Source organism: Toxorhynchites rutilus, chromosome 3, assembly GCF_029784135.1.
Source record: "Toxorhynchites rutilus septentrionalis strain SRP chromosome 3, ASM2978413v1, whole genome shotgun sequence".
Taxonomy (NCBI): Eukaryota; Metazoa; Arthropoda; class Insecta; order Diptera; family Culicidae; genus Toxorhynchites; species Toxorhynchites rutilus.
The window spans coordinates 96755322-96773128 of NC_073746.1; the positions used below are offsets into that span (position 1 = coordinate 96755322).

The 17807-nt window shown below is 40.3% G+C and overlaps 1 protein-coding gene across 1 annotated transcript in view; it reads right to left on the reverse strand.

Annotated features, from left to right (window-relative positions):
* LOC129776042 (netrin receptor unc-5-like) overlaps nucleotides 1-17807 on the reverse strand; it is a 413378-nt gene that overhangs the window by 179197 nt on the left and 216374 nt on the right. Inside the window, exons 5-6 of the mRNA XM_055781415.1 lie at nucleotides 10708-10907; nucleotides 10237-10315 (exon numbers count right to left, since the gene is read on the reverse strand). Coding sequence (XP_055637390.1) covers nucleotides 10237-10315; nucleotides 10708-10907 — 279 coding nt within the window. The remainder of the gene's footprint in view (nucleotides 1-10236; nucleotides 10316-10707; nucleotides 10908-17807) is intronic.

The window sequence follows — 17807 nt, forward strand, 5'->3', positions numbered from 1 at the left end:
TATGTTTACAAACAACAGGGCCGCAGTTATCTCTGACCTAACATCAATAAAATTTCAGTTTGTTTGTTCGTCGATTTTGTACATCATAATATGAAACATGAAACGTAATGGATAATTTTGTATTTCCAACGAATTTCGGTAGTTTATAAACGTTGCTTCACACTAAATCTACTGGCGACTGGCAGGACGACAATCTTGCGTGCTTCAGACATCTCTGGAGGGAGTGGTTTGACCGGGACGTATTTGGCAGGCCATGGTAAGGACGATGTGCGCAGCCACTCTGGCCCGTGCCACCATGGATGAATTCCTGTGAGGTCGTGCAAGTTCGCGCCCCGAGAAATGAGGTCGGCTGGATTATCCTCAGAAGAAACATGGTTCCAGACAGCATGAGCTGAACCTCAGTCACCCGATTGGCCACAAACGTCTTCCATGTGGACGGTGTTGACAATAGCCAATTCAACACAATGGTGGAGTCAGTCCACAGGTACGTAGTAGCTGGTATATCAAAGCTCTCCATGGCTTGGACTAGAAGTTTGGATAGGAGGTGAGCAGCGCACAGCTCTAAACGCGGGATGCTTTTGGCGTCTATCGGAGCTACCTCTGATTTTGACATCAGAAGACGCACAGTGCAGGATCTAGACAGAGTAATTGGGCGGAGATATAAACTGCCACCGTAGGCTGCTTTGGAAGCATCGCTGAAGCCATGGATTTCCAGGCGCTCGTATCCTGGATAGATTACATGGCGAGGAATACGTAGCTGAACCAGAGTGGAGAGATTTTTGTGGAACTCCTGCCAATCGTTGACGACTGCGGGTGAAACTGCGGCATCCCAGTCCAACTGAAGTTTCCAAAGGCCTTGGAGCAAGATCTTCGCTTGGTCAGTGCGGAACAATCCTTCCATTTTGGTTGTTTGAATGAGAGTAGGTCAGTAGCAGGTTCCCAGCGCAAACCTAACGTAGTGACAGACGCTTCGTGGTCTAGATCGAGTAATGTTTCGGTTTCTCTAAGTTCCGGTGGTATAGACTCAAGAACGGCCTCGCTGTTGGGGGACCACTGCCGAAGTGGGAGTCCAGCGGTAACCAGCATGGCGATGAGCTGTTTGCAGGTGGCGGTAAGAGACGCTTCGTCGTTTGACCCAGTCAGGAGGTTATCGATATAAAAGTCGCGGCGAAGCACTGGAGCTGCTAGAGGAAATCGTTGCTCTTCGTTGTCAGCAAGCTTCTTCAGCACCCTTATGGCCAGAAACGGGGCACAACTGGTGCCGTAAGTTACGGTGAGAAGTTGGAATATCTTCAGTGGATCATCGGGATGATCGCGCCAAACGATGCTTGTGAGAGGCTGGTTTGCTGGACATACGAGGATCTACCTATACATTTTCTCGTTTTCCGCGGACGCAACGAATTCGTGCACCCGAAACAGTGTGACGATGCTGACCAAAGTCTCCTGAATCGAAGGACCAGTCAGCAAAACATTGTTCGGGGAATACCTGACTTGGAAACACAGGAAGCATCGAAGACTGTTCGTAGCTTGGTCGTTGAGCTGTCCGTTTTGATCAGGGCGTGATGTGGTACAAAATACCGAGGTTTGTTGTTACGTTCGTCCAGGCAGATTTCTCGCATTTGTCCCAACGTCAAGTACTCGTGGATAATTTTTTTATACATGGCGCTCTTTTCTAGATCTCGAGCTAGCGACCGTTCTAAGGCGTAGAAACGTCGCGTAGCGTTGTACCAGTTGTCATCCAGCTGCAGCAAGAGCTCTTGCCGTTTCGGAAGAGAGACGACGTAGCGACCATCGGAACATCGTTTGGTGTTCAACAGGAAATGTTCCTCACAGTAGCGTTCGGACGGCGACCAACCCTTGGAATGTTGGACTTCTTCCAATTGCCAAAACTTGTTTACCAACTCATCGATTGTGCAGGAATTGCTGAATTGACAATGGCGTGGATCTTGATGGTCATGTTCTTCCAGCCCACATTCTCCTGAGACCTCCCAGCCAAATTCGATGTTCTGGAGTAGGGGAAGATTATTACCGAGAGAGATGCGCCCGTATCGGAGTACGCGGAAGAAAAATGCGGCGCCGAGAATCATATCAGTGTTGCCGGTAACAGCGAACGTTAGATCAGCGAGGTCGACTTGCTTCGGAATCGACCATTGGCGTACATTGACGGTGGACTGTGGCAGCTTCATCATAATCGACGGAAGTAGGAGCATTGAACTTTTCAGTGAAAATGACGACACACGGGAAGAAATGGTAACGAAGGCTTCGTGTTGGACGAGCGTGGTGATGTTGCCAATTCCACTGATGGTGATCGGCTGTAGCAGTCGAGTGCGAGGAAGTTGTAGTTTTTCACACAGTGCTACAGAGATGAAATTTCGTTGGGAAGCACAATCCAGCAAACAACGTGCGGTGATTATCTGATTATCTGCTACTGCGGATGTTTACGAGCGCGGTTGGAAGAAAAACGGTTCCTGGGATCACAGCTTGGGATTGCGAGACTAGAGCGTATTCTGGATTCCCGGAAGTGTTGTGAACATGATGAGATAAGTTGACGGATGCAGCAGAGGTGGAAGGTTGCTGGACTGAAACCTGCACAGCGGACTTGACCGACGGTTCACTTGAGGTGGAGTGTGGATCGAGGGCGACGCAACAGGTCGCATCATTAAGCGGCTTGCTGGAAGTGGACGTGGTATTTCCGCTGTCCGTATGAAGTAACGTGTGATGTTTTCTCGAGCAGACGCGACAACGGGTGCCCGAACATGTGCGGTTTTGCTGGTGCTGGAACTCGTTGGTGGTACACTGGAAGCGTTCTTCATCGACGCGGCTACTGGAAAAGCGACTGACTTGGGCTGAGACTTCGGCTTACTGTGAAAGGACGAGGATGTGGCCGGGGAAACTGCATGCAACACTCGAGCATAGTTTAGGAGGAAGTTTACCATCTGGACGTATGATGGCATGGAACTCGACTCGTCATTGGAGACGCTGGGTGTCGAAGCGGTTCCTCCTAAAACGGAAGCAATGTTGTCGGTGTCGAGTCGCGAGCAATGGTTCTTCCATTCCCGGAGCGTACATGAATCGAGACGAATAGATAACAAGTAGATCAGAACCGAGTTCCATCTGTCAGCTGGTTTTCCCAAACTCTTCAACACAGAGATCTGCTGCTCGAAACGATCGACCAACGAAAGTAGTTCCTCAGCTGATTCTTTGCGTATCACTTGAGTGTCGAACAATGTTTTGAGATGACATTTTCTGAGTTGCCGCTTGTTCTCGAAACGAAGTTTAAGTGCCCGCCAGGCGTAAAACGTACGCAATACATAGTATCTACTGTCAAATTTCTTTCGCTCACCCTTCAGATCGATCGGATTTTTCTCGGTTGATAGCGCCTCCAGCTTGACAGCGACTCGATGGAACTCATCGTAAAATTTCTCCAGCTTCTCAGCCCAAGCATCCACTTGTCCTTTTCGTTACTCCTCCTTGCTGTAATTGGAAGTGTAGTGCTCCAACAACGCAACAGAATCCAGTATGTTCTCCTCCTTCTGCTACCTCTCTTCAAATATCTTCGCTTCTTCCGTCATTTTTTCACCGCATAACACATTTTAGTTTTCACGGTTGCACTTTTCCACCACCAAGAATTCGTATGTCGTTTCCACCAACGCTTATATTTCCGATTTTTTTTACCGTTTCTATCGCACACGAAACCACCATGCAATCGATCACAGTGAATATCGAATCAGACAATTGCTTTTTGTGTTCACTCGTTCACACACGATAAAACATGTGGGGGTTATTAGCGAATTTCGTTGTTTCACACGGAACAATGTACAAGATACAAAATGGGGAATTCTTGGTGGGAGTTGCACTTCAATGAGCACTATTGTCAAAACAATGGCGTTTGAACACGTGCCAGGAACAATGGCAAATCACTAAGACCCTTTTCACCACGCGCTATCGGCCGCTTTGTAGCGATTTATGCGGCGATATTTTTGCTTTACGCGCCTTGATTAGGTGTGTAAAAAGGTGTGTTGTGTAAAAAATCCTAAGCTTTCAAGAAAAAATATTAAAATATATAGCGCCTTTGGTCTGGAGACCAAGAAAACCATAAATAATAAATACAATTTATAATTACGACAACAAAATCCGATTCTTTCGCAAATGTAACAAATTTCCAAAGAAAATTGGCTCATTGGCTTCAATTTGATGTGTTGAAAATTTGAATCGGTACCCTAGTTCAAACGTTATGAATTTTCGAAAAAAAGTCATTTTGGGGAAAAAGTGGAAAATAGTGATTTTTCGGACCATCCCAAAATGAAAATGGTTACTTTAATGAAAAAAAAAATTAAAAAACGGATCTAATGTTTACAAAATTAGGGTAAACGATCTTGGTTTGTCCAAAAAATGATTATGATTTGTCCGGTTTTAGAAATCACCATTTTTGAATGAAAAAATTGTAAGGGGTTGTATCTAGGACACGACCGCATATTTTCGACGTAGAACTACGCAATTACATTATGCAATCCACTTGTTTACCACTTCGAATGTTATTTTAGAATGCATCGACATTTTTGTAATATATAATGTTCTTCGTTACAAATAAATTTGATGAACGTCATTTTACGTTTGATATGATGGCTAGGACTACCAAAATATGTGAATGGAATCAAACGATAATTGTGTTTTACATTTTTCTCTGAAATTGTTGCACATCTCATCTCGTTCTCGAACCGCGAAAGTCCATTCACCTCTAGTATCTGAAATGACGATTCTCCCAGGCTTCTCAGTTTAAAAGTGCATTTTATGGAAACATATTCCGGTCTGCACAACGACAAGCGAGTACAAAAGTACTCAACACCAAAAAATACCCCCAACTAGCATGTATTCGCAAAGCGCATTCCCCCAGGCACATTGACTTTGAAGTCCGTGTTAGGGAAACACAGCTCGGTGGGAATAAATATACCCGCGACTTGCATGTATATTTGCAAAGCGGATTTCCACAGGTAGATCGATTTTGAAGTCTGTGTTGGGGAAACCATGAATCGGGCCAATCAAAACTTGGCAGTATGAAGTTCTTCCAGTTTTCATGAATTTAAACCGTTTTGCGATTAACGAATTGTAATGTATAGTGTATCAAACAAATCTTTCCAATTCGATTGGTTTGCAAATAATGAAAATTTGTTCACAGTGAACATAGTTATTAACGTTAACTTTATTTCATAAAAACGTGACCTGTTTTCTGATTTGGCATCCTTCCTGAAAGACGTAGTTCTACGTCAAAAATTCGAATGTTGCATTTGTTGCATTTATCATTGCTTGAGTTTACTGTCATCATTATCGTCCATTCATCAGCTTTCTTCAGAATATTGCCTTTTCTTGGGCATTTTAAAAGTGCTCACCTCAACCCTCTCAACACACTTTATTTCTGCTATGCGCGAAGGACACCATAAACAAACAGCAGCGCGCCAAGCGGTTGCCATAGAAACCATATGGACAAAACAACATTAGTGAATCGGACAACTTATAATCAGAATTCAGGTCATCGAAATGCGTTAATTACATGGTTTAGCTATGAAAATCTGATACAAATGGTGTGCAAGCATGATGTTTACAACATTTGTAAGTGTCGTAATCCAAAAAACGTCTGAATACGTACCAAATAATCATCTGGTGATCGATTAAAAGTTAGCTCAAGTGAGGAGCGCATTGACACCAACAGCATGTGGATTGTATAATCTTTTGAAACATGTGAATCCGTAAAAATATACTATAAAACTACTGTAAATCATAAAGAAGACAATATTATTTATATGTTTTGAAATATTCGAATACCTAATTTGACGCAGGTGCGTTGAACTGGAGCATTCAAAACAGTGGACAAACCATGATCATATTTTCGACTGGACAAACCAAAATCTTTTACCTTACCACTTTTCACGAAAATCTGGCAATCACTATATCGGTTTGGCATGGAATGGCAGAATTGAGGTACAAAAAATGAGTGGGTTATATCTATGATATAACCGCAAGGTTCACGTGGAACTACCTTAGCTTAGCAATCATTCGTTTGTATTGATTAAATTCTTGATTGAATGAAACAGTTTCCAAATTCAATTGAGTTCAATATATTTGCTCTGTGAGTGAAAAAAATGAACAAATGCCATGTAAAGTCAATTCATTTATTGTGATTGATTGTTCTTCGTTACAAGTTAATTTAATGACGGACCTTTTACGTTTGGTATGATGACTAGAACAAAATATATGTACGGAAGAATTATCAAACGTTTGATGAACCAGCCTAAGGCTGAAAATCTTTCCAATAAAGACAAAAAAAAAATATAAAACGATTATTTTATTTTACATTTCCCTCTGAAGTTTACATCCCAAAAGTGTACATACTTCTCGAATCTCGAATTTGCTTGAAACTGGGAAATTCATTCGCTTCTAGTGTCTGCACGATTTTCCCAGGTTCCTAAGTTTAGAAGATCATGTTAGAACAGACATATTCCACTCTGCACAAAGGCAAGCGAGGACAAAAGTACTCGCAGTTTGCATTTATTTGCAGAGCCGATTTCCCCAGAAACCTCGGTTTTGAAGCCTGTGTTAGGGAAACACATTTCAATCGGAACAAAAATACCCCCGATTTGTATGAATTCGCAATGCCTATTTCCCCACGCTCCATGGATTTGAAGTCTGTGTTAGGGAAACACATTCCAGTCGGAACAAAAATACCCCCGACTTGCATGAATTTGAAATACCGATTTCTCCAGGCACCTTGGTTTAGAAATCTCTATTAGGGAACACATTTCGGTGCGAACAAAAGCTCCCCCTACTTTCGTGAGTTCTTCTTCTTCTTTTTGGCTTTAAGAGGGTTTAAACTTTCCAGTTCATTCGCCTCTAGGCTCTTTCGTGTGTTTGCAATGCCGATTTCGCTGCTTGGTTTTAAAGTCTGTGTTAGGGAACATTTTTCGATGAGAACAAAAGTCCCCCTATTTTCATGTATTTGCAATGCCGATTTCCCCAAGGCTGCTTGGTTTTGATGGCTAGGGAAACCGTAAATCGGGCCAATCAAAACGATGCAGTTAGGGCGTTTAGATAACGCCTAATATTTTACAGTTATTCAATTGTTTATCTAATGAAAAACAACATTTTGTTAGTTGCGATAGATGCGTAGAAATATTCCCTATCAAGTGATGCAAACATCTCTCCTATGCAGTACGAAATGTTCGAGCTATAAGCATTCGAAATATTTCATTTTTTCCTGCATGTTCTGTGTTTAGGTTTTCATTTTACCCTCCATATATTCCGGTTAGACGTAGTCCCACGTCAAAAGTGAGTGATCATGGCTCTGTATTGAATTTCACGTTCTGGCCGGCACAATTGTTGAAGAAAAACTGCATCAAAGGCAATCACTCGTCAGACCTGTTACGGGGGTTTTGATCAAAATTTGGCAAAATTCCGAATAAGTCACACCTCAAGTTAGCGACATCGGTAAAAGATACGAAATCAACTATCACAAACGTATTGGAAGTTTTGAGAATGGTATGTCAGCCAGGCAGGCAGTTTGTACTTGAGGGAAAAGTGTAGAAGTTGCAAGCATGTGAAGCAGTCAAAGTTCGCTAAGAAACATCTGATTCGGCAAGACATTCGCACTTGTGACTTGAGAAGTGATATTTCCATTGCAGCTGGGACTATCAACTAGGAAATTTTGTGACCGATTTTCTGGAAAATCGTCTGCTGCCTTTCCCGACCTAGAATCCGACGATAATCAAGTATTCCGAGTCCTACTTATTGATTTAGTTCCTAGTATTGGCATTTCACTTGTAGAGTGAAGTAATGTGTAATAATACAGTTTATTGCCAAATACAAAGTGATAATTGGGACGACATCTGTCCTGATTTTGCAGGAAATACTTATTTTGAGATCCATTTGTGGTGTCCTGATTTATTTTTCATATTTTAGCGTTTGTCCTGATTATCTTAACAAACTAAATTTAGCTGAAGTATCATATTTTTTTCAGTGTATTTTGTTTCTGAGTATGGCCTTTTCATTTGTGACTAAATTTTTACGAGTGGCTAATATGTCATTTTGTTGAAACAAAAGTTTGAAATCAATCGTTACAGGTAAATCGTATATCCAAACACCGAACTATTGCAAGAATATTCAATTGGCATCCACTTCCAAATCCATGCTGAATTATGTAGTGCAAAAATCTGGCAGGCTCCGAAGATTTGGGCTGCAGAAGGAGCTCTTGTTTTTCATACCGTGATGCGTCATAATAACTTCAAATCCATGGATTGTGCTCCGGGACTGTTACACATAGTGTTTAGTGACTCTGCAACCGCCAATAAATCTCCTGTCCTCGTACAAAGACAGAAGGCATAATCTCCGGAGTATTTTAACCGAATGGATCATCCGAGAAATACTGTCAGTAGATGAATTTCAGTATCTTGGTCTCAAATGAAAATCACCTACAACATGTTTTTGCTTATTTATATCTCAAAGAATTACAATGATTTGGACGTAATCGTAGCTGTGACAGGTGTCCTTCACTGAACGTTTCTAGGACACTTCCTCATCCGAGAACCCATATTCGGTTCGAAGGACCAATTTTATGATTAACACTTACGACACAAAACTCGCGACTACTGGTCAAAAAGTTAGCGGATTCGCTAAACCGCGAATATTTAGACGGATTGGGTTGGAGAATCGATTTTTTAGCTTTGAGAAAAGCTTTCTTGGGGAAATGCTGCTACACAAAAAACACCCGTCTTTTGGTTGTAGAAAACTGAACCACACGCGACAAGATTTACTTCAATTCTGATCTTTATTCTATGTACAATATATACAGTGTGGAATTGCTGCTGTTGTTTCACAGCATCCTTAGCGCACACTGGGCGCGGTTGCGTGTTTTTTTTTGTTGATATTCGGAATTTTATTAATTAATATTTACAGTTTTTAACACCCTACTTTCTTCCGAAATGGAGGTAAAAGTGACGAACCAATGAAAAAGACAAACAAAAATTAGAAAAATAGAATTTTTATTTGAACGCCACCGGCAGAAATAGGATCATAACAATTATTGTAGGAAATCGAAGAAGTCGAGTCGTAAATGGGTTTATTATTAAATGATCACCAGCAACATCAAAAGCGTAATTATCATATAGAGTTCAAGCAATATACGAGCCTTCATCCGCCCCTGTTAAATTCTCCTAAAAGCAAAAGCTCTGATCCCGGACGCCGCATGGTGCTGCGAAAACGGGTGGAACAATTGATTCTCTATCGAACACTCTGAATGAACAGACAGCGCACAGAGCAGAGATTGTTAGTTGTGGGTGGAACATCCTATCATTCCAAGAGATTCCATCCCGGAGAAGTGCTATAAGGAAGGTCTAACCTTCCCATGCACCTTCTCCGTCATGTCGTTCTCGAGATGCTGCACCGAGAGTCAGCATAGAATGTGCGTGTGTGTGTGTGTGTGCATGAAATTGAGAGATGAAAGAGAAGCGATATTACGATCGCTTTTATGCTTGCTTTGCCCTTCCATGTTCTGTGTTCAGCTCTATATGGGATACAACCTATCGATACCACTGGGTCAGTATCGGCCAATACCGAGCGAACGAGTCAATAGACTTGAGAACAGAAAATGTAAATAAGTGCAAATGTATATCGAGAAAATGCTCGACAAGAATGTGTATGAAGATCTTAAGAAGATGGGCGCTGCTAGAATCGGTCTTCTGGTAAAGACAAGTGTATTTGGCCAATAGTTGCCTTTTCGATTCAGAACATGATATTCGATTATGCGCTTAACGAGGTAGAAAATATATTCCATTCAATATCTGATACAGGTTCAAGTTATATAGATAAAATATCAATAAGTTTGTCATTTGCCATGAAGATTTTTTTCAGCAATGTTCAATATATTCAATTGGGGGACGACAATTCACTATGGGAAACGCATCACATGCTACGTCAACCCAAATCCTCTAGAATCACAAAACCTTTCGCTCTAAATCAGCACACGACATATCAATGTGCCGCCAAACCGATGGAATTCGAAAACAACGGCCCTTTTTCAAATCCAGCGCACTTAAAACTTTGACATTCCCTTCAGCCCAATAAATATACGAACCATCCCCCTAGTTGCCCAGGGGTCGACAATGGTGAAGGATTAGCGACGGAATACCAACTTCGCCACTGCATTAGATCTTTTATTTTTCTAGTTTGAGTTTATCGATTTTAGCTTACCGTAAACGACTAGTTCGATCGGTTCCGAGGTCCGCTTGCCAGCGATGTTCTCCGCAACACATGTGTAGTTTCCGATGTCCTGTTTGGTTGGGCGGCGGCAGTTTCCGATCAAATTCGCATTCGGTCAGCAGCAGCGAAAAGTGAATTCAACGAGGACGCGTCCATCCGTCCGTTATCCGATGACCACAATGATTCCACGGGGGGAGATGTTGTTTTAGGACGACACCACCGAGCCGCAAAAGGGGTTCCGGACAGGAGCGATGAAATTGAAATAATAAAATAAAGTTTTATTATGGCTTCCGTTCGGGTTGCGGATTGCGGGCGGGGGCGTGAGGTACACGGGAAACGTGGGAACTTATCTGCCGGAATGGACCGGGAAAGGATGAACGCATGTAATATTGAATATTAATAGGTTTTAGCGAGGCGTAAGGATTTGTCGGAATGGGTGAGTTGAGCGAAAGCGTTCCACACCTGTAGTCTGACACTGCTCAGCACAATGTTTCCCTCGGAGTTGAACGACAGCAGCGGGCTGCTGGTGAGAGAGAAATTGTTTTTCAACCACGTGATTTGGGGCTTTGGGTAGCCCTTCGGAGCCGTACAACCGATTTCCAGCTTAGTGCCCGCCTCGGAGCGCACTTTCGTCGACGGCAGGATGAAGTTCTTCTTCAGGTCTGAAACGGGAGTAAAATGATGGTTTGATTGAAATCGTAATTTTAGTAATGGATGGGATGCTGTCAACGCTGGCAGAATACATATTAGGAAGTATTTTTTTGACCACTTCGAGTACAAACTACGACCACTGTGCGAAATAAAAAGAAGAAGTGAAATTCGTTGGAAATTGACAATGTAGGTAATTGTTAGTTCACGGTAGTTCATAATTAGTTTTAAGGTAACATATTTCGATTCCATTGGAGTTTAACTAGTGGTCATTTTCATAACACAAAATTCTCATTTTTCATGCATGTTCGTCGTTGTTTGAATTATTGATTAAACAGCTTATCTAGTTGTTTAACGTTCTTAACGTATATACAACTCTAATAGGGTCTAGATGACAGCTCCCGAATACCTCGTGTCACATCTCAAGTGAAGAATCAAAATTCTCGAAATGCTTAAAAAAATATCAATTCAGATTAGACCATAATCACTGCTCTCTGTATATTTTTTTTCTATTTTCCATTCTCATGATTCTCATCATTCCATTCCATGAAAAAAAACTCATTTATTTACTACAAATACTACTTATCCATTTGTAAGTCATTCGCGTGTTCGATGATGTTTGTACATAGTTTTTCTGAATCTGGATTGCATGCTATCATGTATTAAAATTTTCGTCCTGCCGCCTCGATGTTTGGTCAAATCTTTTGATCTCAGAATAACGTTCATCGTATCTTTGCTGAGCTGATTTCGAAACTCATTTTCGTTCTGGTTATATTCATAAAAAATATCACTCGACAGTTGCCGAGGAGTGAGGCATAGTGAGAACGCTACAAACAAGGCATCAAAGTGCCGAAAACATCCAATTTTTTTCGACCAATTCTGCATATGCTCGTTATCTGAAACTATGATTTCCTTACGGAGTAATTCAACTTTTAGGGTGTTAGAAACTTTTAGGGTACGGAATTCATTCTCTAGATTCTCTCTTGTACCATACAATTGAAATAAAAATTTCAGCATAACTCGAAAATTAGTCAAGTAAACGAACCAAAATTTGGCATGTGGAGGTTTTAGGGTGCAGTAAAGGTTTCTATGTTGGATAGACACTCCTCCCCCCTCTCTCAGGGGGGCTACCATACAAATGAAATACAAATTCCAGCATAACTCGAGAATTAATCAAACAAACGAACCCAAATTTGGGATGTGAGGGTTTTTGGGTACGAGAAATGTTTCTATGATGGTATGATTATATGGATTGATGATGTTTGCACCAACGAAATTGATTTTTGTTCGAAAGTGGAAATGGATTTTCATGTAATAAAACGCACTCCTATATCTTCTTCTATCTAGATAAATAAAAATGGATCGCCGAATGTGTTGATAAGAGCAAAACTCGAAGAAGGAATTATCCGATTTAGGGCTATTTTCATTCTGTCATATTTTCTGTATCAAACATTTATTCGATGTAACGGAGAAACATGTTATTTTCAAGTGATTGAAAAATCTTCAAAGAAAATTGTATCTGAAAATAATCTGATATTATAATGACGAGTTTTGGTAGAAGTTCTAGGAAACTTACATATTGAAAGAAAATTGTAAAGGATCAATTAGAAGATTAGAAGATGTAATAAATTTCACACGCGGAAAAAAATCTGTATCAATCTGTACTTATGACGTAGGATTACGTCTTTCGGAAACATATTGGGGTACAAATTTAAAATCGACAATCGAGCACATCGTGAAAATTGTCCAATTTCAAACGCTTATTGCTCAGTCATTTCATGATGGATTGATGAAATTTTTGCGTCAATCGATTTCGGAACTCCATAACAATTTTTTATATTGAATAAAATTATATATGTCATAAAACTAACCATCGAACAATTAAAAAATCTTAACCCCTATTCTAACGGAAATACCAACATCTGAGTGGCCAAAATTGACGACACATGCGGCGGTTCCCTAACAGAGACATCAAAACCAAGCTGCCTGGGGGAAATCGACATTGTAAATACATTATAGTACGGGGAGCTTTTGTTCCTACCGAAATGTGCTCCCTAACAGAGACATTAAAAACCAAGCTGCCTGGGGGAAATCGACATTGCAAATACATGAAATTTGGGGGAGCTTTTGTTCCCACCGAAGTGTGTTCCCTAACAAAAACATCAAAACCAAGGTGATCGGGGGAAATCGGCATTACAAATATATGCAAGTCAGGGGCATTTTTATATTGCAAGTAAGGTGAGGGATACGATTAGTTCTAGCAAATTAAATTTAAATTTGGAACTTTAATGTTGGTTGCTTCGTGAAATTTCATATCATTTTTTTTTTGTCGGTGTATAAATACTTTATTTTTCCAGAAGTTAAAAAACAGTAATTACAAAATAATTATTCTAAACTTCGTTTCTCAGCACGATATCAGGGTGATACTGCACATCGATCACACCAGCGCGATATGCATACCTTCCTGCGCAGTACTCCGTTCAGCGGTAGCACTCCGACAGAGCACAATGTCGTAGTGAAAGGGTTAAATCGCAAAATTTGGAGGAACTTAAAGAAAAAATAACTCGGATTTTCAACAGCACCGAAGTCGTAATGTTAGAGTTGTGCATGAAGAATTTTGTTTGTTTGATGAATATCGACTATTCCGTATTAAATATGTGTTCTATGTGTTGGAAATTTTTTTTAATCGTGAGCTTAAATTGTATTTCAAAATTATTTAATTTTTTTCTATTTCCCTCAGCTCTATATACACTCGACAAAAAATTAGAGGAACGGAGTGCGATGTCGGAAATTTCAAGTGATTTTTGACAATCTGTAGCTTCGTGAAAAATCAACGCATGTCGATGGGATGTACATCATTTTGAAGCTACAACTTTCAGATATCAGACTATTTTACAAAAATATTTTTATCATGGTGTGTGTAGGTGTAGTGGCCATCAATATCGGAGAAAAATGAAAATGAATTTTTTCCTGTTTTTTGAAAGATTTTCTGGACTAACACAATTTTTTGCTAGCCAACTCAACAACAAATCCAATTAACCATATCAACCAGCTTTCAATTGGTTCATAGAACGTTCCTGTGAAACCTTCCCATACAAAGATATTTCAGTTTGAATGAACAATTACCCCTTCGGCTTAGGTGATGCATTATTCAATAAACAACCATTGCACCGCAAATCGAAAAGCAGTTTTGAAAACATCAATAAATTCTGCACTAGAATAATTTGTTACCTTGACGAACAAATTATATACATTTTCAAAAAAGTTCCAAAAACAGAATTTTTAGAGTGCTCTACCAAACCCACTGTAAATCTGCAAATATCGCAGTAAGTTCTAATGTTTGCAGGTAAATTTTTAGCCTAGTGTATTCCCTAAACATCTGTGAAAGTTTCATATTGATACGTTCAGCCGTTTTTTCTAGCCGATTTTTCAAAGTTTGGAGTAAATTAGAGGAGCATTTAATCTCTAATCGTACCAGAAGTACAAAATCCTACGCGACTTTCAGAACGAACGATTCATGTTTGGCATAAAAACATAACTTTGACCGCTTTGCGCCACTCTCCCTTAAGTCCGATTGAGCTGATATTTTGCATAGGGTGTTTTTTCGAGGTGGTGAACTTTTTGTATAGGGTAACTTTTTTGAAATTTTAGGGTCGACTTTTGCCCATACATTCATTGGCACCCTAACCAACACACACCAAGATAAAATATGTAGGGGAAATGAGGTTAAAATGAACAGGGTTGGTAAAATGAAACAGTGCTCAAACTTCGATAATTTAACTGTAAACCAATTGATACTTCTGCATTATCCTATTCTTAGAACATTTAAAGCTATTTAAGACACCCTGTTATGCATGAAACTTTTAAATGTATAAAATAATAAATAAAACAGAAATTTCTCTCACTGTAGCCATTTGGATGTAATTTTGCGCGCATCGTATTTAAGGAATTTCCCGTGAAATTTAAATTATTCAACCTGATATCTTCGACAAATCATAAGTTTGGACAAATTTTCACATATTCAATGAGAGGTAAACAGATAATTTGTTTGGTTTCAGTGATTAATTCGCGTTCGAAATTACTTTGTTGTTTGGGGCAGAATGAGCCACCACTGGACAACAACTAAAAATGTTATGTTTTCCTAAGCTGATCTACCTCATCACATGTTGCTTTTCAAGGGGTTCCTTTCTTGGCTTTGACCCTGAAAAAATATGCTACCTCAACCAAAACCAAACCTAAATATGTGAAGCGTTATGTGTTTCTTACTACGTTTCCGTACGTATGAGAAAATTTTAATTACTACTCTAGGTGAATAAGATCAGCTTGATTCATACATGTACCTACTATTTCAAAAATGATTTAAACAAACTTAGATAAGGAACAACGCATAAATCTATCTGATATGTGTAATTGTTCATTTTAATACCACCATGTGATCATTTTAACGGCACGAGAAGATAAGATAAGTGTACTATTTTTATTGTTTATAATAAAAACCGTTCGATACCTTGAACAACACTTAGTTAAGCTGTAATATTCTTTGAAAAACGGAAATTGTAGCGGCATGTGGACGCAGTAAATGGACATATTTCATTTTAACCCCTTTTCTCCTACACAAAATATTCTAATACCTGAAAGTTGTGGCTTCAAAATGATGCGCATTCCATTGACATGCGTTGATTTTTCACGAAATTACAGCATGTCAAAAATCACGAAAAATGTCCGAATTCGCACTCTGTTCCTTCATTTTTTTTTGTCGAGTGTATAATATATTTCTGTAGTCATGATTTATTTGACTTAGGCTTATATTTATGTAGAGCTTAACTATTTAGACTTGTGTTTAAAATGATACATGGTGACTCATTGTCTTCTTCTGCATAATTGAATAAGAAAAGGGTAGTAATGGCTCTAATGGTATTTTTCGTACATTTTTGAACAGAATGTGGTTCCTGATTCTACCACGTTACCTCATCTAACCCGTTTAAAGGATACAAGTTTATACAGGAATCGGTTTTTTCAGGACTTCCATTTGATGTATCAAAAGAGATAAGATTCTAGATTTTGAACAATGAAAAAACTCAATTCAAATGCACTTACTAAAGGGTGTGTCACATCAAATTGCATCACGGAAAAAACGCTGTAGAAATTCACCCAGTAGACCGATCCTTTTGAAAATTTTAGACAGTAAAATAAAATTTATTCAACAACTTTTGGCATTTTCTTTTTATTCATACTTCGAGCCCAAGCCCGTATGCTCGCACCTTCCTCTTTACCCCGTCCATAAGGTTCTGTACAACGTCAGGTTGTAGTTTTTTTTTTTTAACAGAAATCCATTTTCTCTTGAAGTCCGCCTCCGATTTGACAACTTTTGGGTTCTTCCGGAGGGCCTGCTTCATAATCGCCCAATATTTCTCTATTGGGCGAAGCTCCGGCGCGTTGGGCGGGTTCATTTCCTTTGGCACGAAGGTGACCCCGTTGGCTTCGTACCACTCCAACACGTCCCGTTGAATAGTGGCACGAAGCGAGATCCGGCCAGAAGATGATCGGGCCCTCGTGCTGCTTCAATAGTGGTAGTAAGCGCTTCTGTAGGCACTTAAGGTAAATCTGCCCGTTTACCGTGCCGGTCATCACGAAGGGGGCGCTCCGCTTTCCGCAAGAGCAGATCGCTTGCCACACCATGTACTTTTTGGCAAACTTGGATAGTTTCTGCTTACGAATCTCCTCCGGAACGCTGAATTTGTCCTCTGCGGAGAAGAACAAGAGGCCCGGCAGCTGACGAAAGTCCGCTTTGACGTAGGTTTCGTCGTCCGGCTTCGTGCGGCTTCGTCAGCATTTCGGTGTACAGCTTCCGGGCTCGCGTCTTCCCCACCATGTTTTGCCTTACGTCGCGGTTAGGAGCCTTCTAAACCTTGTATGTACGCAGGCCCTCCCACTGCTTGGTCCGCTGGACGAATGAACTTGACAAATTCAGCTTATTGGCGACATCCCGGACCGAACTTCTCGGATCACGTCTAAACTGCTTAACTACGCGCTTGTGATCTTTTTCACTGACGGAGCATCCATTTTTGCCGTTCTTCACCTTCCGGTCGATGGTTAGGTTCTCGAAGTATCGTTTTAGTACTCTGCTGACCGTGGATTGGACGATTCCCAACATCTTACCGATGTCCCGATGTGACAACTCCGGATTCTCGAAATGAGTGCGCAGGATTAATTCACGACGCTCTTTTTCGTTCGACGACATTTTTCCAAATTTACGAAAAATTGACAGTGAAGCATGGCCAACGTGATCTATACACTCTTATCTGATTATAAGCGAAAGCTGAAGATATAATTCCTAAAAATTAAATTTCTACAGCGTTTTTTCCGTGATGCAATTTGATGTGACACACCCTTTACACACAATCACAGTCCTATGTCAAGATACCGTCCGTGCCCCTAGGCCTAAACCCATCAATTTCTTTATATTAGGCTGTCAATAAAGTCCTGCGGTATTTTTTTTGAATTTTCATTTGTTCATAAAATTAGTTACAATCACCTGTTTTAAGTCAAATATGCGCCGTTTTGTTCGATGACTTGTTCCCAACGAGATGCCAACCCTTCATAATACCCCTGTTAAAGAAGCTCGCTTCCTTATTGGCAAAAAATCACAGGAGAGTTGTGTCCGAGACACGACCGCATAGTTGACGTAGGATTCTGTTAGGCTATCTGTTGATTTTGGATATAATCAGAGCTTGGAAATATTGAGCTTGTTATGCAACATTGAAAATATATTTTTATCAGTGTAACGCGTTTATTTTACTTGTCGATGCTACTGTCATTCATTCGACGGCAAACAAATTTACAACTGTGTTCATTCATATTCATTCTGTGCTCTCTGAGCTTTCCTAAAAGCTCGAGTCATGAGAATTCATTCA